This window comes from Homarus americanus, unplaced genomic scaffold, assembly GCF_018991925.1.
Source record: "Homarus americanus isolate GMGI-L3 unplaced genomic scaffold, GMGI_Hamer_2.0 scaffold46197, whole genome shotgun sequence".
Lineage (NCBI taxonomy): Eukaryota > Metazoa > Arthropoda > Malacostraca > Decapoda > Nephropidae > Homarus > Homarus americanus.
Genome location: NW_024723050.1, coordinates 3,065,792 through 3,086,899, shown reverse-complemented (window position 1 = coordinate 3,086,899; position 21,108 = coordinate 3,065,792). Strand labels below are relative to the sequence as shown.

General features: G+C 40.0%; 1 protein-coding gene across 2 annotated transcripts in view; it reads right to left on the bottom strand.

The window, feature by feature from the left end:
• Positions 1-20,046, bottom strand: part of LOC121863272 (histone deacetylase 6-like) — a 118,075-nt gene extending 98,029 nt beyond the window's left edge. Inside the window, exons 1-2 of one of the 2 annotated variants that reach the window (XM_042361845.1) lie at positions 19,938-20,046; positions 3,235-3,350 (exon numbers count right to left, since the gene is read on the bottom strand). In XM_042361845.1, coding sequence (XP_042217779.1) covers positions 3,235-3,346 — 112 coding nt within the window. In that variant the 5' untranslated portion in view covers positions 3,347-3,350; positions 19,938-20,046. Of the gene's footprint in view, positions 1-3,234; positions 3,351-19,818 lie in introns of both variants that reach the window. The other variant, XM_042361846.1, reaches the window with a different exon arrangement.
• Positions 20,047-21,108: the final 1,062 nt, after the last annotated feature.

Genomic DNA, 21,108 nt, shown 5'->3' with positions numbered 1-21,108 from the left:
ACTCCTTTGTATGAACCCAAGTACTTTATTAGCCTTGTTACGAGCAAAAACACATTGTTTACTTGGCTTAAGGTTCCTACTTATCATTACTCCTAAATCTCTCTTGCAGTCGGATTTCTCTATGGCATCGTTGTTCATCTGGTATCTGGTTTCCCTGTTTACATCTCCTATACTGAGTACTTTACATTTGTCCACGTTGAATTTCATCTGCCATTTGTCAGACCATTCGAAAAATTTGTTTAGATCTTTCTGTAGTTTTGCGGAGTCCTGGTCAGATTTAATAACACGTCCTATTTTAGTGTCATCAGCAAATTTACTTATGTTGCTGTCTATGCCGATATCTATGTTGTTTATGTATATAATAAATAATAATGGTCCAAGTACTGAGCCTTGGGGAACTCCACTAGTGACGATGCTCCAATGGGACTTAGTGCCGTTAATGCTCACTCGCTGTTTCCTGTCCTGTAACCATGCCCTAATCCATTTAAGGATATTACCTTTGATGCCATGTGCTTCTACCTTTCTAATTAGTCTTTCGTGAGGGGACTCTGTCGAAGGCTTTGCTAAAGTCGAGATATACCACATCATAACTGTTCCCCTCGTCCACCGATTCGAAAACTGATGAAAAGAATGTTAATAGATTAGTTAGACATGAACGCCCGGTTGTGAAGCCATGTTGGGAATCATTGATCAACTTGTGCTTCTCCAGGTGGTTTCGAATAGAGTTTGAAATGATTGATTCTACTAATTTGACTACTATTGATGTTAGACTGATTGGGCGGTAGTTAGAGGATAGTGATCTATACCCCTTCTTGAAAATCGGTATTACATTCGCTATCCTCCAGGATTCTGGTACTACACCTGTTTTTAAGGACATGTTAAACAACTTTGCTAAGGGCATACTAAGCTCTTCCTTACATTCATTTAATACTCTGGCAAATATCTCATCGGGACCAAGTGACTTATTAGGCTTTAGTTTGTCTATTTGCTTACTAACATCGTTACTAGTCACTACTATCTCGCTTAATTTGTTTTCTTCACTATCTCTGAATAGAGTCGGTGCCTCGGGTATCATGTTTAAATTTTTGGTGGTGAAAACTGTTGAAAAATATTTATTCAAATTATTGCTCATTTCTCCGTCGTTGTCAGTGAGCTCGCCGGTATCTGACCGCATTGGTCCAATCTTTTCTCGTGTTTTAGTTTGATACATTTGGTAGAATCCTTTGGGGTTTGTCTTCGCCTCCCTTGCTATCCTTACCTCATTATTCCTCTTGGCTTTCCCTATCTCCGTTTTAACCCTACTCGCCAATACCTTATAATAATTCTGGAGGTAAATTTCGCCACAATTTATCCTTCTACCAATAGCCTTCCATTGGCCAATGATGTTCTTCAAATAATTATTTAACCAAAATCGTTGTCTGATCTGATTTTTTTATATGGTATGTTCTGCCTTTGTGCATTAAGTAACTCATTATTTAAATTGTCGTGGAACTCGGCAATCTCAGATCTTGTTATCAGGTCGGTGTCATCTGTCAGGTTCACGCCCAAGCGCGACATCCCTTCTCTCAGCTGCCTCTTTAAACTGTCAAAGTTTGCCCTTCTGAAATCTGGTACTTTAGTGGAATTTTCCGTATGTCTGCCCTGAAAATCTAACTGGAATCTAATTTCTTTGTGATCGCTGTTTGCAAGTTCGTTCCCTACCTCGACATTGCTAATGAGGTTTTCTCTGTTCGAAGACAGAACTAAATCGAGTATATTATTACCCCGTGTGGGTTCGGTTATATGTTGACTTAGGAAACAGTCCTGGATCGTTTCGAGAAAATCCTCTGATTCTGAGTTACCCGTAAGGTCAGTCCAATCTATTTGGCCAAGGTTAAAGTCGCCTACTATACAGACTTTGTTGTGTATGGAAGCCCTGCGCATTTCATCCCAGATAAGTCGCTCATTAACTCTATCAAGATTGGGAGGTCTATATATTACTCCTGTGATTAATTTTTCCCTATCATCGATTAATTCTATCCAAACTGTTTGTGTATTCCGCTCAGTTTTTATTTCCTTATTTATTTCACACTTCAGATTATCCCTGACATAGATTGCTACTCCGCCTCCTTTCCTGGTCTGCCTATCAGTATGGAACAATTTGTAACCCGCAATTTGGTATTCGACCGGTAACTCACGTGAGTCTAGGTTGACCCATGTTTCAGCGAATGCTATTATGTCGATTTTTTCGGTACATACCAAGGCCCTAATATCATCCATTTTGTTTTTCATACTTCTACTATTCGCGTAGTAGACATTTAAGTTAGTCGTGTTCTGAGTCCTCCCCTTACCGCGTTTAGATTTAAACTCTCTGTCTAATTTAGTTTTGTCATCATTCCTAACACTATTTCCCTGTAATCTTTCACTTTGTTTACCCGCTCCCACGGCAGTCTCCTCCACCCCCGTGCCCATATGTTCCCCTAGCAGTTTAAAGAGTTAAATTGTAATATACAATACTGTAGTGTGGCCTTTAAATACAGTACAGGTACTGTACTTGTAGAATTATATCAAATAAATACAAAATAGTGTACTGTACTGTAATGCCATTTTGCCAGCCTGGACACTTGCCTTACACAAAAGGAACACTTAAAAGTAAATGGAATCTAGTACAGTAGTTGCATCAGCAAACTTCCCATGGAACCCAATATTAACCCACCACGGTGAACTAATTTAGTAGCCAAGATTGACTTTGTGCCGTACGTATGATAGTTGAGGATACAGTAGAAGTATTGAAGATATTTCTCCTGGTTGTCTCATGATGGTGATATATTAATCCTTTTCTGTTGCTTTACACACTTCCTCCCTTTTACTCCTCCTCCTCTGTTAAGTTGATGTACACTTGATCCACCTCACACAAGAGGGAGAAATACTAATAACAGACACTTATCACAATTGTTTTATCTATACTGTACACTGAAACTGAAAAAGTCAGTAAAACTGTGTGTACTGATATTACCATGTACAGTAATGATATTGTATACAGTATTAAATTATCTTAATTTTCAAGCAGAAACTAATTTCCACAAAGTCATCAGCTTCTTCAGAGCCAGATCGCCATATGTGTAACAATGCTTTGGTCTTTATTTAAACCAGAGTCAAGAAAGTTGCAAATACCGGGGTATGTTAGTTATCCTCTTATCTTGTTCCACAGCTTTCATCCCATTCCTCACCAGTTAACAAGTCCTGCTGCCTTACCTCCTTCATTCTCCCCGTTGCTCCCTCCGCCTCCTCCAGCACCCTGCTCTTGTGCCTTCTGGCTCTTCCCTGAGTTCTTCCTTGGAGGCGGGAGAACCTTCTTGTCCTCCATAATTCTGAAAGTACCCCAAAAATATATAATAATACAACACTGCATTATGTAATTCTCCCCATTCTTACTACTGCAGCCCTTTGTTGCTTTGGTGTAGGGAGGTAGCAGAGACTGACCCTCATATATTGTCATTCAGTCTATCTGTCAAAGTTATAATGGGTTCAATATGGGCTTCAGAACCTTTAAAACTAGAGCACAAACTGAGGTAGACTCTGCTGCCACTTGGCATCACAAAAATTGTGACCAAGTCCCAGGTTGCTGATCTGTCTTTCTGCCTCATTTACACACAATTGCAGGGTCTCAATTGTTTCTCTTACTTTGACAACACAACATACATACATCGTTTTCTCACTATTGATATTTTTTTGTATTTACTTATGGTCCTTTATTATTATTATATCATAATATTATATTTTTATTTAATATTATTATTATTATTATTATTATTATTATTACAGTACAGGTATTATATTTTCACCCCCAGGCCCTGATGTGGGTCATTGACCTGTGCTCTGGTAGGCTAATCCTGTAAAAAAAAAAAAATAAAAAATAAAATGAAAATAACTTTAGGGGGATTACGTCTTTAGCATTAACCAATGTAAAAAGTATAAGGACCAGTTAGCAAAAAAAAGTACAGTCTCTTCTCAGCTTGCCAGATATTTTAAAGGGAATTACAAACGAAAACTTTGTCAGTACACAGCGCGATCGCTAACATCGAGACTCAAATATACGTAACGTGAAAAATATTTTATACGACCATGGCCGTCGTATGTCCGGGTTGTCGTAAGTTGAATACAGTGATCCCTCGATTAACGAGTTACCTCCCATAAGATTCTTAACTTCGGTTAACGAGTTTCTTACGAGCTGACCTCAACATGTTTTCGCTTGCACTTGGCAGTCAACCAGCTGTAGTATTAGTCCGCCAATACAGTAATCGGTTCTAGGGCTTAAATTCCTTACTATTTTAGTAAATATCAATAAGTTTATACTATTTAATAATTTTAAAAGTTTAATAATTTCTTTAGTCATTTTAATAATTATGGAACACAATTGAAGGTAAAGTCACCAGTTTTATGCACGCCATCCAGCCTCTTAACACACCAGACAGGCGTTAGTCTCTCTGTTTTCTGTGGAGGTAACATCTTGCTTCAGACTCTCTTCAAGTAAATGCTTTTTTTTCTGTGTTTCCAAGCAAATTATTGGTCATTTTGAAATTTATTTTACATATTGACAATATATAGCGCAGTGCAGTGTTATTTTAAAGAAAATATTCTTTATTTACAGCTAGTTTAAACTTAAAAAATCACGTGTTGACATTGTTTGAATCCAGCATGGGGCCTAAGAGATCAAGAAAAGCGATTTCAATCCAAACCAAGCAGGAAATTAAAAAAAAAAACATGAATAAATGCGCTATGCAAAGAATATGGCATGTCAACATCAACTGTGTCGACAATTCTTGCACAGAAAGACAAATTTAAAGAAGTGAAAGTGAGAGACAAATCTACCAGTGTATAAAAGTAGATTCCTAATCGTAGAAACTGAGAGGTTACTTCTCATCTAGATTAGGGAAAAACAGATGAAAGGTGATTCAGTTTCTACTGAATTCATTTGTGAAGAGCCAGGGAGATTTACGAACATTTAAAGACAGATCAACCTGGTTCTTCAGGCACAGAATTTCAAGATTTTCGGGCCAGCAAAGGCTGGTTCAAAAAATTTAAGAAAAGAAGTGACATTTTCAGTGTTGTTAGGCATGGTGAAGCTGCTAGTGCTGATAAAGAAGGGGCAGCAAAGTTTTTAGTGGAATTTACATAACTGATGGAAGAAAAAAATTATCTTCCACAGCAAGTGTTCAATGTGAACGAAACTGAGCTGTTCTGGAAAAAGATGCCCAAAAGAACATTCATCACCAGAGATGAAGCCTCTTTACCTGGGCATAAACCCATGAAAGACCGTCTCACTCTATTGCTTGGTGCCAATGCTTCAGGGGATTTCCGACTGAAGCCTATGCTTGTCTACCACTCTGAAAACCCCAAGGTGTTCAAGCAACAGAAAGTGGTAAGAACAAAGCTTGGAGTTTATTGGAAGTCCAACCGTAAGGCATGGGTGACAAGACAGTTCTTTAATGAATGGGCTGTTGATGTGTTTTGCCCCTCTGTCAAGAGCTACCTAACCACCAATAAACTCCCTTTAAAGGCTCTTCTCCTCATGGATAATGCTCCTGGTCATGACCCTGACCTTGCCAGAAATTTGGAGTATCAATTTGACTTTGTGAAAGTGTTGTTTTTGCCTCCAAACACGACATCAATCATACAGCCAATGGACCAGAATGTAATCAGCAACTTCAAGAAGTTGTACATGAAGAAAATGTTTAGGAGGTGTCATCAGACAACTCCCAATGATCCTGAACTAACACTGAAACAGTTCTAAAAGACACAATTCAACATCCTGGAGGCTGTAAAATTGATTGTGTCATCATGGCAAGAAGTCTCCACTAGATCCCTCAATTCTTCATGGAAAGCATTGTGGCCATCAGTAGTCCATGATTTTGAGGGATTTGAGGAAGAAACAGCGTTGGACCAGGAGATTGTGTCCATTGGTCAGTCATTGGGCCTTGAAGTGGAAGAGGATGATGTCGAAGAGATTGTGATGTCTCATGAGGAGGAACTTACTCCTGTTGACTTGAAGCAACTGGATGAGATGTTAGAGGCTGACAGTGGTGAGGAGGAAATTGAAAGTGATGACCATATGTCAAATAAAGAGTTGAAAGATGTGATTTACCACTGGGAGAAGTTCAGGGAACTGGCTTCAAAGCACCCAGATGTGGAAAAAACTGAACTAACTTTGTGTCATGTTGAGGACTCAATGGTCTCCTTCTTTAAACATAAGTTAATGGCGAGGAGGAGAGATGCCCCACAGACCACAATTGACACTTTCTTCAGTAAAAGGCAGAGGGAACAAGATGCTATCCCTCAGCCTTCCACTTCAAGAAGGAGAGAGGATGTTCATGGAGAAAATGTCAGTCCAGAGGTTCCTGACATTTTCATGGAAGGTGACCCACCTTCCAAGAAGCAGTAAAATGCTTCTCCTCCTGCACCTCCCACTTCAAATTCACATCATCATCATCATCCAGGAGCCTTCTACATACACACCTCAAGATAAATGTCAATTTCTAAAATTGTTGTTGAATTTAGGCAATTTTCGGTGAGCTGGAACCAATTACCCAAAAACCCATTGAAACAATGGTTTCGGTTAACGAGCAACCTGCTGGAACGGATTGTGCTCGTTAACCGAGGGACCACTGTATGTCTTAAGTCGAGGAGAGACTGTATACTAAAAATCATGATACTGTACAGATTGATGTATTAAAGGACTGTACAGTATTTGGTTAATAATGAATCACCATAATTTTTTTTCAACCACGACTTAAGCATTACATTCTAAGACCTTAAAATATCCCAGATGGATGCCATTATCAGCCTCCACCAATCAAAACTAAAGCTGAACAAATAGTGGAAGTAAGTAAGGATCCAGACAAATATCCACTACCTACATGATGCTTGATGATGACAGATATTCAGGGTGTAGCCTTACAGATGATATATGAGTGTTAATGTTGTAAACGAACTAATGTTTTTGGGTCAGTGTAAGAAGTTAATTTAATAAATGGGTAAGCCTGATAACCCGTTAGTGACTCTGGATACAACACTTGTAGGTGGTGGGGATAGGTCATATCTCCATAACTATTAATTTTTACCAAAAATGAAGGTTAGGTTATTTAAATCACCAACAATTATACAAGAAGCACCAGTAAAGGTGGAGTATAGATAGCCAACACCAGGAGAAGCTTAAGGAATTGGACCAAAATTTCCAGAGATGTTGTTTGGATTATAGTAAGTAATAAAATTGATACGAAAATGCACAGAACCTGACCTAACTTAGCCAAAAATTTTAGTACATATAACACACGGATTTGAACATATAATCAATGACTTCACCAGCCAGGACTCGAACCTTAGACCTTATGCGTGCGACCAGGGAACGCTAGCGATCATGCCACAAGGACACTAAAAGCAATCCTAGACTATGTTATATTTCATACAAAGCCTGTTCATCGAGCTGATGGCGCCGTGAACCTCCCATTGGGGATTGCCCATGCCATATATATATACAGTTGTACCCCGCTTAACGCGGTCAATTGAACCCACAGGGAACCGCGTTAAGTGAAAACCGCGTTAAGTGAACAACAGATCATATGGGGTTAATTCCAATAGAGACTGGCCCGACCCCCAAACTCCACTTTTTGACGACACACAACTATGTTGTAGTAAAAATATTATCTTAACTTTATGATGGTATGCACACACAATTAATAATTCAGAGAAATATCAATAATATTAGGTTTTTTAACACTTACATTAGTAGAAAAGATGGCTGGGCACACTGGGATGGGCGGTTGGTTCCGAGGCAGAGGGCAGATTATTGGCTCTCACCTGTATCAATTGTATCACTATCCACCACAGAGGCTTGAAGGGCCTCTTTGTCAAACCCCTCAAAGTCCATATCCTCACTATAATTATCACTATCACTGACTTGGGCCGGCTGTGGTGGGTGGCGGGTGAAGAACTGGTAATGCTTTGATGACTGGGCGACCTTGTGCGCATCGTGCCCGCGCCGCTTCCCGCGTATATGAGTAGATGAACCGCGTTAAGTGAAAGTTCAGTTCTGGCGAGGGATCTCGTATATGCGAAATCGCGCTAAGTGAAACCGCTAATAACCACAAGGAAAGAAGAAAACACGAAGTTCCCAAGCGCTTTCGTGTAATTCACATCTTCAGGGGTGAGTACAGACTAAGAAGTACATAACAAGGTGTATACATACAGAGGAGGATGAGATCAGGTTCACAATGGTCAGGTATTAGGTAATGACCCTACTAATCTTTAAATAGCACCGAAACGGTCGGTAGTCAGGTCAGAGGGTAAGGTGGCCCAACCTTCTCAGCTGGTTACAAATCTTCTTAATTACAAAACTGTCCAGTTTATACATGCCATTACTCAAATTCATGTTGAATGCTTCGGTATGTTTAATGAGACTAGATTCTATGATGTTCCTACTGTCAATTGAATTACAAGGTAATATTGAGGAGGCATTATCCCAGTCAATGCAATGCTTGTTATCCTTCAAATGAACAAACAGAGCATTGGATTCCTGGCCTGTCCTAACACTATATTTATGTTGTTTAAGTCTAGTTACAAGATCTTTACCTGTCTGGCCTAAGTGAAACATATTACATTCCTTGCAAGGAACTTTATATATATATATATATATATATATATATATATATATATATATATATATATATATATAATCAGTGACCTCACCAGCCAGGATTCGAACCCTCGACCTACTGGGTGGGACTAGGGAACGCTACCGACCAACCCACAAGGACACTAAAAGCAGTCCTAGACTCTGTTATATTTCACACAAAGCCTGTTCATCAAGCTGATGGCGCCGTGAACCTCAGTGGGAACTGCCTGTGCCTCGTATGTGGTGTCAGTAGCATTTTACCGAATCCAGCTGGTATGTAACATGAGGTACCATATATATACTTCATTTTTAGTCCATATAACACGCGGACTTTGAACATATAATCAACGACCTCATACGAGGCACGGGCAGTTCCCAATGAGGTTCACGGCGCCATACATTTTCAAAGAACCTTTCCCTAACCTGCCTCATTTAATTCCCTCTATTCATTTTTGTTCATTTGCCATTCATATTTCCATAGAATTTGCTTTAAAACATTAACCACTTTAGTAAATAAATATGAACCAGCACAGAAACCGTGAATAAAAAATGGAAAAGTCAAAGAAAATGTCACCACAAAAATTGTGACCAAGTCCCAGGTTGCTGATCTGACTTTCTACCTCATTTACACACAATTGCAGGGTCTCAATTGCTTCTCTTTTTTTTTTACGGGAATTAGCCCACCCGGGCACAGGTCAAATGACCCACAACGGAGCCTGGGGGGCGAGAAAAAAAAAGAACGAAAAGAAATTGTAAATATAGAAAAAAAGGTTATACTGTATTAATCTACACCACGAAGATGCCGGAAAACCAGCTTTTTAAAGTGAGACAGATTGTAAGAGCATGGAAACACAGAAGAAGGCAGAGCATTCCACAGTTTGGCTGTGTGAGGAAAGAAGGGGGTACTATAACGGGTTATTCTCGTGTGACCGACATCCACGGAGAAACGGTGGGCACCGCGGGCAAGACGTGTGTTACGAACTCGCGGCCTTGCCGGTGGTACACAGGATGCCAAATCCACTGAACATTGCCCGTTAAAGTACCTGTAAAAGAGAGAGAGTGAAGCAACATTGCGGCGAAGAGAAAGGGAAGAGAGATTATCGACTAAAGGAGGAGAGTTAATAAGACGAAATGCCTTTGATTCCACCCTATCTAATAGTTGGACAGAAAGAAGAAGAACCACCCCAGATATGAGAGCAGTACTCCAAGTTAGGACGAATGAATCCCTAATATACTTGGAGCAACTGCTCAGGAGTGAAGTAGCTGCGGCATCTGTACGGCATTCCCAACTTTCGGGAGGCAGCTTTAGTTATACTAAGGATGTGTGATTTCCAGGACATATTGGAGGAAATGGTGAGGCCTAATATATTTATTTCAGACTTTGGGAGGATGATAGCGTCCTGAAATGTAATTGGTGGGAGATCGTCTAATTTACAAAGTGTAATTGGTAAATATTGAGTTTTGTTACTATTGAACTTGACCAAGTTTGTATCTCCCCATTCAGAGATGCTGCACAGATCTGCATTGATAGAAGTAATGATATCAGTTCTAGAAACAGATCTAGTTTGAGAGTTAGGAGGAAGGAGAAAATGTGAGGAAGAGTGGAATCATCGGCGTAAGAATGGATAGAATTAGTTGTAGTGTGAAGTAAATCATTGATTAAAAGAAGGAAGAGAGTTGGTGAAAGAAGAGAACCCTGTGGGACGCCACTATTGGTAGAGAAAGAGCGAGAAATCGATCCATCGACAACAACTGCCATGGATCGGTTCTCAAGGAAGCTAGAGATGAGAGAACAAAGTGGGGGAGAGAAACCAAAAGAGGGAAGTTTAGATAGCAAAGACTTGTGCCATACTCTGTCAAATGCTTTGGAGATGTCGAGGGCCACGACAAAAGTTTCCCCATAGTCCCTAAGAGAGGATGACCAAAGATGGGTGCAATAGGAGAGCAGATCACCAGTAGATCTCGCAAGGCGAAAGCCATACTGGTGATCCGACAAAAGAGAAAAGCGTTCAAGGCGACGGAGAAAATGGGAGTTCAAGATAGTTTCAAAAATCTTAGAGAGGGATGAAGTTAGGGCAATGGGGCGATAGTTAGAGGGGTTAGAATGGTCACCCTTCTTCAGGATGGGCTGAACCAAGGCATGCTTCCAAGAAGACGGAAAAGTTTTGGTTTTGAGGCAAAGGCGAAAGAGGCGAGCAAGCACAGGGGCCAGGGCTTCAGCACACTCCCTCAGAACACGAGGGGGTATTCCGTCCGGTCCATGCGCCTTACTTACATCCAACCTGGATAACACACCAGCAACCCTGCGAGTGGAGATTATAGGAAAGTGCATAGGTTCAGTAGGAGGTGCAGGGGCAGGAGGGATAGAGTGGGAATCGTCTAAGGTGGAATTAGAGGAGAATAAGGTGCCAAAGAGGTTGGCTTTGTCAGGGGGAGAGTTGGCTATAGAGTTATTGGGACGGAAGAGGGGAGGAAAAGAAGGCGTGCAGAAGTTGTTACAGATGTTTTCAGTTAAGGACCAGAAGGATTTACTAGAGGAAGAATTAGTCAGGACAGCGGTCCTTCTTTTAATAAAATTCCACTTGGCCCTACAAAGAATAGCCTTACAACGATTCCTAGAAGTAATGAGAGGTGTGGGTAATAGGAGAAGGAGATAGTTTCATAGCTCGATATGCCCTATCTCTCACCCTGCAAGCAAGAGAGCAGGAGCGATCAAACCATGATTGCAATGTGAAAGTTTTGGTAGAAGATAGGATAAATGCACTCATACCACTCTGTATAACCCAAGCAATGCTGTCAGCACATACTGAGGCATCCCGAGTGGAAAAGCAACATTCATCCCAAGGAAAGTCGGTGAAGAATTCTCGCAAGGATTGCCAGCTTGCCCTCCGATAGTGCCATAGTTGACGTTTAGAGGGGGGTGGGGAGGTGGTTGTGCCCAGTTTGATTTAATAGAAATAAGGTTGTGATCAAAAGACCCTAAGGGGGCAAAAATTGAGTATGAATAGTGTGAGGGGTTAGAGGTAAAACAAAGATCAAGAATGGTAGCAAGTTGATCGTGTCGATGAGGAACGCGTGTAGGGTGTTTGTTTATTTGTTCCAAATCATTAAGTAAGGAAAAAGAGAGTGCCTCAGCTCCACCTGGGTCATGCCTTGCAAAGCCAAGCCACTCTCTGTGATGTACATTAAAATCCCCTAGGTAGAGGATCTTGGTGTTGGGGTGTGTGGATAGCAACGACTCATGGCAAGAAGTGAGATAGTCAAAGAGTTCGAAACAGTTGGTAGAGTTGGGAGAACAGTATAGGAAACAAAGAAATATAGTCACAGTAGGTAGAGATATTTTGAGCCAGATGACATCATAAAGGGGAGATTCAAGATCCGTGAGTCTAGCTATAGGTGTACGTGTATTGCAGTAGGCGCATACACCTCCCTTAGAACGGAAGTAGGTATAAAGGTTGTAGTTAGAGACTTGAAAAGGTTTGGGTGAAGCTGCTTTGGTCAGTTGAAGTTCAGATAGTAGTAAGAGGTCGGGGAAAGAGGTTGATAGATGGTGCTCCACAGAAGAAAAATTGGATCTCAGTCCGCAAATGTTGGAAAAATGAAGTGTGAAAAAAGCCGATCCTCCAGCAACCGCGGTGGCGTCAGTTGAGGCCCCAGTAGCTTGATGATGATCAGGTCGGCCCAGGGTCCACAACCTTCCCGACCAGTGGGACACATCCGAGAAAGCCCCGCTGCAGTGTTAATATCAACTGACATAGGAGAATAAAATAGAATGAATAAAACGGATCAAGAATGAGTACGGTTATATTTGTGGTGTTGTCAATAGTAAGAGACAATTGAGTGTAAATGAGGCAGAAAGACAGATCAGCAACCTGGAACTTAGTCACAATTTTCGTGATGCCATATGGCAGTAGGGTCTACCATTAGACAATACATTATGCTTCCAATATCTTCCCAGGCGGTAGTACCTCCCTGTTTGGTAGCTGCCTACTACCTTATTATTGACAACACAACATTCATATATTGCTTCTCACTCTTGATTTTTTTTTTCATTTTTGCATTTCTTTATGGTTCTTTATTATTATTATCATTATCATTATTAATATTATTACATTATCGCCCCCCAGGCCCCGATGTGGGTCAGTGACCTGTGCCCGGGTGGGCTAATCCCCGAAATTTTTTTTTAGGAGTTTGGGATTGATGGTTAATCCGAAAGTTGGTTAATCGAGGGTCGGTTAATCGAGGTTTTACTGTATACGCGAAGACGGGAGACAATGGGACTGAAGCAGTCAAGGTCATCGACTCATCGCCCCTGGTGGAAGGGCAAGCAAAGTTAAATAGACCAATCACAGCTCGCAGCAGAGGGGGAGCGTGGGTGGTATGGATACATGGCCCAATCACAGTCAGCGACGTCATCGGCACGAGTCAGCGACCAGCAACTTGCCCGCCGCGTAAATTAAGGAATGTACTGCATAACTAATAATTGGCGCGTCTGGACAGGTACCGCGTAAATGGCCAAATGCGTATAAAATATCCACATAAACCCAGACTATACTATCTATCTATATATATATATATATATATATATATATATATATATATATATATATATATATATATATATATATATATATATATATATGTATAATATAAGAAGTAGACCCGACTTACGACGCGGGGTTAGGGACCCAAATCCAGGTCGAAGTCCGACATGGTTGTAAGTCCGATATAGATAAAAAAAAAAATTTAATAACTACAATGAAATACAGTACAGTAAAAGTAATGAATAATGAGGAATGGATACAGTACAGTGAAAGTAATAAATAACGAGGAATGGATACAGTGTGACTGAGCACTTAACTTTAATGTAGTCAGCTGAATGCATGGGGCCCCATAATTTTCTAATTATACATGGAGACTACATTAACTGGAAACGTTTCAAAATAAGCATTTGAAAAAAATAAAAAAAAAAAATAAATAAATAAATAAATAAAAAAATAAAAATCATGGCGTCAGAAGTCGGGGTCTAGCTGTGTGTATATATAAACTAACACCTCGTTAACGTAATTTCGAAACGAACTGCTTCCATAAGGATCTTCAATTGGTTAACGGTTCTTACGAACCGACCTCAACATATTTTCGCTTGCACTGACCGGGCAACCAGCTTTAGTATCAGTCCGCCAATACATTAATAGGTTCTAGGGCTTAAATTCTTACTATTTTAGTAAATATCAAGAAGTTTATACTATTCAATAATTTTCAAAAGTTTAAAATTCAATTTTTTAGTCATTTTAACAATTATTGAACATAATTGAAGGTAAAGTGACTAGTTTAATGCGCGACATCCAACCTCTTAGCACAGCAAACAGGCCAGTCTCTGTTTCACTGGAGGTAACATCTTGCTTGAGACTCTTCAACTTAACCTTTTTTTCTGTGTTTCCAAGCAAATTATTGGTCATTTTGAAATATATTTTACATATTGACAATATATAATGCAGTGCAGTGTTGATTTAAGAAAATAATATTGAATTACACCAGAGCTAAAATTTTATGGGTGAAATGGCGCCATGGGTGACTTCTCTTCCACCCCAATGCCTTCTTCTTCTTCCTTCTCTCCACCCCATTCTAACCCCATCATCATCATCATCCAGGAGCCTTCTACATACACACCCCAAAGTAAGTGAACTTTTCTACCATTTTTGTTGAATTTAGAAATTTCGTGAGCTGGAACCACTAATCCAAAAACCCATTGAAACAATGGTTTCAAGCAACTAACGAATCTTCTGGAACGGATTGAGTTCGTTAACGGAGGGTCACTGTATATATATGTATGTATGTATGTATGTATGTATAATGTATGTATATATATATATATATATATATATATATATAGAAGTCAACCTCACTTTACGCAGTAATTCAACCCACAGGGTACCGCGAAAGTGAAGAACATAACATATGGGATTAATTGAAATAGAGACCGGCAGACCCCCAAAACTCCACTTTGACTTAAGACACCAACTATGTTGTAGTAAAAATATTATCTTAACTTTATGATGGTATGCACACACAATTAATAATTAAGAGAAATATCAATAATATTAGTTTTTTAACACTTACATTAGTAGAAAAGATGGGCACACGGATGGGGGTTGGTTCTGAGGCAGAAGGCAGATTATTGGCTCACCTGTATCACTTGTATCAATTGTATCACTATCCACCACAGAGGCTTGCAGGGCCTCGTCAAACCTCAAAGTCCATATCCTCACTATAATTATCACTATCACTGACTTGGGCCGCTGTGTGGGTGGCGGTGAAGAACTCAGTAATGTTTAGACTGGGTGACCGGAGGCACCTCCTCTCACCACTTACACAACATGGCGGATGGCGGAGGTTGGATCAAAAATGGCGCTGCTCGCCAGCCGCTCTCCGCGTAAGGGGTACACACACACCTGAATGTGACCAGACCGGACATACGACCGCGCAGTCGTGAACTATCGTGAATTCAAAATATTTTCAAATGACGCGCGCATTTTCTATACCGAAACGTTTCCGTCCCGGGAGAGAGGGTGGCGCGTCTCGGGTTGCCTCGTGGGTACACTCACTCAGTGGAGCGTTTAGTTGGTGTTTGGCTATCGTATCCTATACTGATCCCGCTGTGAACTTTCGTTATTATTGTATTTAATTGACTTTATAATGACTGGAAAGCGTAAAAGTGAGAGTGCTGGTGGTGTTCCAAAGAAAAGGAGACAGGCAATTACTTTTGAGATGAAAATGAAGATAATAACACAGCATGAGAATGGAAAAACAGTACCAACAATCTCACTCGACCTAGGTTTCTCACACTCGACTATATCCACTATTCTGAAGGACAAGGAATGTATTCGTGAAGTAGTGAAAGGAACAACACCTATAAAGGGAACTATAATATCAAAGAGAAGACAAGGTCCTATTCACGATATGGAAAAATTATTGGTATATGAGAAGACCAGATACAGAAGCGTGTACCCTTAAGCCTTCTAACCACACAGGCTAAAGCAAGAAGTCTGTTCCAAAGCCTGAAGGAGCAGGCAGGAGATGAATGTGATCAAACCTTTACAGGAAGTCATGGGTGGTTTGATAGATTTAAAAAATGCTACAGTCTACACAATGTTAAGGTGAGTGGAGAGGCAGCTAGTGCCGATGTTGGTGCTGCCGAAGCTTTTAAGGAGGAGTTAGATGATGTGATTGTGGAAGGGAATTATTTGCCTGAGCAAATATTCAATGTGGATGAGACTGGATTATTGTGGAAGCGCATGTCTGAGCGGACATATATCCACAAAGAGGCGAAAACAATGCCAGGATTCAAGGACAGAATTACACTTCTGTTGGGGGGGAATGTTGAAATAAAGCCCTTCATGATCTATCATTCAGAGAACCCCAGGGCTTTTAAACATGTCAGCAAGCACACACTGCCAGTGATTTATCGCAGTAATAAGAGAGCCTGGATGACCCTAGTACTGTTTGAGGATTGGGTCATGACTTGTTACATTCCACGAGCCAAAGAGTATTGTCTGCAACAACAGATTCCATTCAAGATTTTACTGATTTTGGATAATGCTCTTGGTCACCCACCACACCTGGACGACATGCACCCTGATGTTAAGGTAGTGTACATTCCACCTAACACTACCTCTATCATCCAACCCATGGATCAAGGTGCTATTGCTGCCTTTAAAGCGTATTATTTACGCACGACCTTCGCTCAGGCTATTGCTGCTACTGAAGGTGAGAAAATGCTCAGAGAGTTTTGGAAGGAGTACAACATTTTGTCATGTATAAAGAACATTAGTGCAGCATGGGATCAGGTTACAAAACATTGCATGAATGGAATATGGAAGAAAATCCTGAAAAGATATGTGAACAGTTTCAAAGGATTTAATGAAAAAGAAGTTATTTCAGATATTAGTAACAAGATAGTGGAGTTAGGTAAACAGCTGGAGTTAGAAATTGATAATGAAGATGTTGGACAGTTGGTTGAAAGTGTAGCAGAAGAGCTCAGTAACGAGGATCTTATTGAACTAGATGCACAGAAAATTGCAGAGGAAGAAGAGAGACAAAATGTAGAAGAACCTGCACCCCCCAAAAAGTTTTCAGTGAAACATATGGCAGAGGCATTTGCTACAATTAATAAAGCAATAAAAATGTTTGATGGCATGGATCAAAATTATGAGCGTTATGCCAAAGTTGACAGAATGATCCAAGATGCACTTGCTTGCTACAGAAATTTATAATGAAAAGAAAAGCAAACTGTGCAGTCTAAATTGGACATCTATTTCAAGAAGTCCCCCAGTGCTGTCTCCTCACGCCCCACCAGTGCTGCCTCTTCACTCCCTCAAGATGATCCAATACCTTCAACCAGCAAGTTTCCAGAGCACATAAACCTGTCTGTAGAAAGCGACATTGACGACCCACCCAACCCTGTCTCCTCTTCCGCTTCTTCCAATTAATATAGTCTCCATGTATCCTGTAAATAGAAAATTATGGGGGCCCTGTGTGCATTCAGCTGACTACATTTAAGGTAAGTGCTCAGTCACACTGTATCCATTCCTCATTACTTATTACTTTTACTGTACTGTATCTATTCCTCATTATTTATACGTTTACTTTACCGTATTTCATTGTTGATTTTGAATTTTTTATTTATTTTTTTAAGTTTTGAATTTTTTTTTTATCTATGTCAGATTTACGACCATGTCGGACTTACGACCTGGATTTGGGTCCCTAACCCTGTCGTAAGTCGGGGAGCACCAGTGTGTGTGTGTGTGTGTGTGTATATATATATTTCCTTTAAAAGCAAAAATTTAATTTTTGCGCCATTTTCGATATTCCCCTCTGCGGTGCGGCAAACAGACACCACCCTTTCCCGCCTCAGACACCCGCTGCTCCGAGAAGCCTCAGTCCACAAGTGCCTACGGTACTGTGAAGGCTACTATGATTACCTCTTCTTGCTTTCCGTGTTCAGAGGAGGAGGTTGACCCATAAACTCAAAAGGGATGTTTAACCTTTTTATACGAACAAAAGAAAATAAGGAGTCTGCAATAGGCCGGTTGGCCTGTGCATGGCAGCTCCTGTCAAGAGTTACTACCACTCTATCATCCATGAATCTATCTAGCCTCCTTTTAAAACTTTCCAGCGTTCCAGCACTTACTACAAAGTTGCTAAGCTTGTTCCACTCGTCCAATACCCTATTTGTGAACCAGTTCCTTCCTATCTCCCTCCTAAACCTAAACTTATCCAATAAAAATCCGTTGTTACGAGTCCTATCCTGCTCGGATAATATAAGAAGGGAGCCACGGATTACCCCAAATTACCCAAAAGTATAGCAAATAAGGCTAAAATCTTAACGAATATCTGTTATACGTACACAAAACATGTTTAATAATATTTTTAGTGTAATTTTGTAAAAATAATTTGTAAGATGAAATAATAAACAGCGAAAAACTTTCAGTATTGGCGAACGCTAACTTCCAAAGAGTTCGTTAACAAGAGAGATAACTCAGATCCATCGTGATGCACTTCGCTAACCTAACCTAACGAAAAGTAAATCCTACGGCTATGTTAAATACCCCAAAGTAACAGAAACATAGGTAATTATATCTCCATTTCAGATAGGTGATTCTTTGGAATTTAGCGTTTTTGCTGTTTATTATTTAATTATTTTGACTACATTTCAATGAAAACATTAATAATCAGGTTTTATTGATGTAAAACATGTATTCGTCAAGATTTTACCCTGATTTAATATACTTTTGAGTACTTTTGGGTACATTTGGGTACTTTTGGGTAATTCATTGTACCGATATAGGAACTTTATCTATATCTCCTTTATTGATTCCTTTCACCCACTTAAATACTTCTATCATATCTCCCCGCACTCTTCGTCTTTCTAGGGAATGCAAGTTTAGTTTCTTTAACCTATCTTGATATGAAAGGTTTCTAAATCCCGGAATCATTTTCGTCATTCTTCGCTTCACCGACTCCAGTGAATTGATATCCATTCTATAATAAGGGCACCAGAACTGAACAGCATAATCGAGGTGCGGTCTGACTAGTGCAAGATATAGTTGCAATAAGACCTCTGCACTCGGGTCCGACTAATTACCCAAATGTAGCCACTAATTACCCAAATGTAGCCACAATGAAGTCAAATAATGGTCCTACATGAATAAATCGAACTGCCAATCACTTCTCGACTAGTATTTGGTGTCACAAAGTAAGAAAAATATTGGAAAACGTAATTTAATCTGAGTTAATAGATCGCGTGCATGTACCGAGGGAGCGAGTAATTACCCAAATGTAGCCACAATGAAGTCAAATGATGGTCCTACATGAATAAATCGAACTGCCAATCACTTCTCGACTGGTATTTGGTGTCATGAAGTCACAAAAAATTGGTAAACTTAATTTAATCTGAGTTAATAGATCGAGTGCATGTACCTAACCTAACCTAACCTCGACTAGTATTTGGTGTCACGAAGTCACAAAAAATTGGTAAACTTAATTTAATCTGAGTTAATAGATCGAGTGCATGTACCTAACCTAACCTAACACAACTCGGATTAAATTAGTTTACCAATTTTTTGTGACTTTATGACACCAAATAATAATCGAGAAGTGATTCACAGCCCGATTTACGCTTGTAGGATGGTCCAACTAATTACCCAAATGTAGCCGCAATGAAGTCGAATGATGGTCGTACAAGCGTAAATCGGGCTATGAATCACTTCTCGATTATTATTTGGTGTCATAAAGTCACAAAAAATTAGTAAACTTAATTTAATGAGTTGTGTTGTGTTAGGTTAGGTTAGGTACATGCACTTGATCTATTCTCAGATTAAATTAAGTTTACCAATTTTTTGTGACTTCGTGACACCAAATACCAGTCGAGAAGTGATTGGCAGTTCGATTTATTCATGTAGGACCATTATTTGACTTCATTGCAGCTACATTTGGGTAATTAGTCAGACCGCTACACTCTTATTACTTACACTATATCCAGACCATATAAAGGGTGTGGTAATGTAATTATTATATTACATTATTTACAAACAACAACCAGTCAACAGCTATACAGAAAAACTCTAGTTTCATTCACTTTCAACAAATCGAAAAGCCGTTAACCTTACCGACTATTGGCCCCTGGTGTGAGGGCTACATTTAAGCCTCACTACACGCCACACAGCTTGAGCCAGGGCAGTTATTCTCACTAACACGTGTTCTCTCAGCTTAATTATGAAGACCGTACCTTCAGGGTGTGGTAGTCAGGTGAACATAGCCGACACAGAGGTAATAACACCACAGCTGCTGGTCGTGGCCCCCAACACACCAGGGTTTGTTTTGACTCAGAGACCCGCGGCCTAAACTGAGTCTAACCAGGGTTGCCAACTCGGATTTTCAAATGTCGCTAGGCTGGTACCTAAAAGTAGCTAAATGTCGCTAAATCTTCCATGGAAAGTCGCTAGCTATTATTCCCCCCCTTCAGTAATTTGATGCAAATTATATTTTCATAATGCCGACTATAATGGACGGAGTATAAATAAAATGCATTATGAAAAAATAAAAATATTATTTTTTTTAAAGTTTAATGTGCACACTTACCTATTATTCAATAGTAATTGCATCCCAGTCCTCTTCGTAGTCGTCGGCAGTGTGAACAACTGTAGAGCTGGAAGCATGTGAAGTGCTTGGTTCAGGTTCTCTTGTAACTTGCACAACAGGTGTTCTGTCTTTTTAACCCATACTTTATTGTAAGAATTGCTTTTAATGTCGATAGTTTCATTTTGTTGCGCAATTTTGATTTCACAAAGTTCATATTACTAAATGTGCGCTCTACATCTGCGTTTGAGTGCGGAAGAGATAAGGCAGCGAGTGCAATTTCAGCCAGATCATGGTATGGGTTTTCACCTGTCGCATCTCTGTAATTTGCCACTTCTGACCACAATTTTAGGGTGTTAGATGTTTCTGTCCAGATTGTGTGATGCAGTTTTTTCCACTGGAAATCAATCTTGGTAAGGGTGCTGGAATCTTCTGTAAATAAGTGTGCCAAACCAAGTATATCTGATTTAATAGGCTTCAAGCATTCATCGGCACTCAGAAAAGAAATAGACTGCAGCACACGAATGTTGTCAGGTAAGCGTTGACCAAGTTGTTTTATGAGTTCAACCCGTTCAAATGCATTGTCCCTGTAACCTCGTTGCTATATATTATGGCTCGAAATTAGGAAAACCGAGTTTTCATGGACAGTCCAAAAGTATCCAGAAAGTCGCTAGGTTTCTGTGGATATCTCTAGATTTGCGACAAGTCGCAAATCGCTCTAAAATGTCGCTAGAAAAAAACAAAAAGCTCTAGATCTAGCTACAAAGTCGCTAAGTTGGCAACTCTGAGTCTAACACCGAGTCATCATTATACGCTTACAC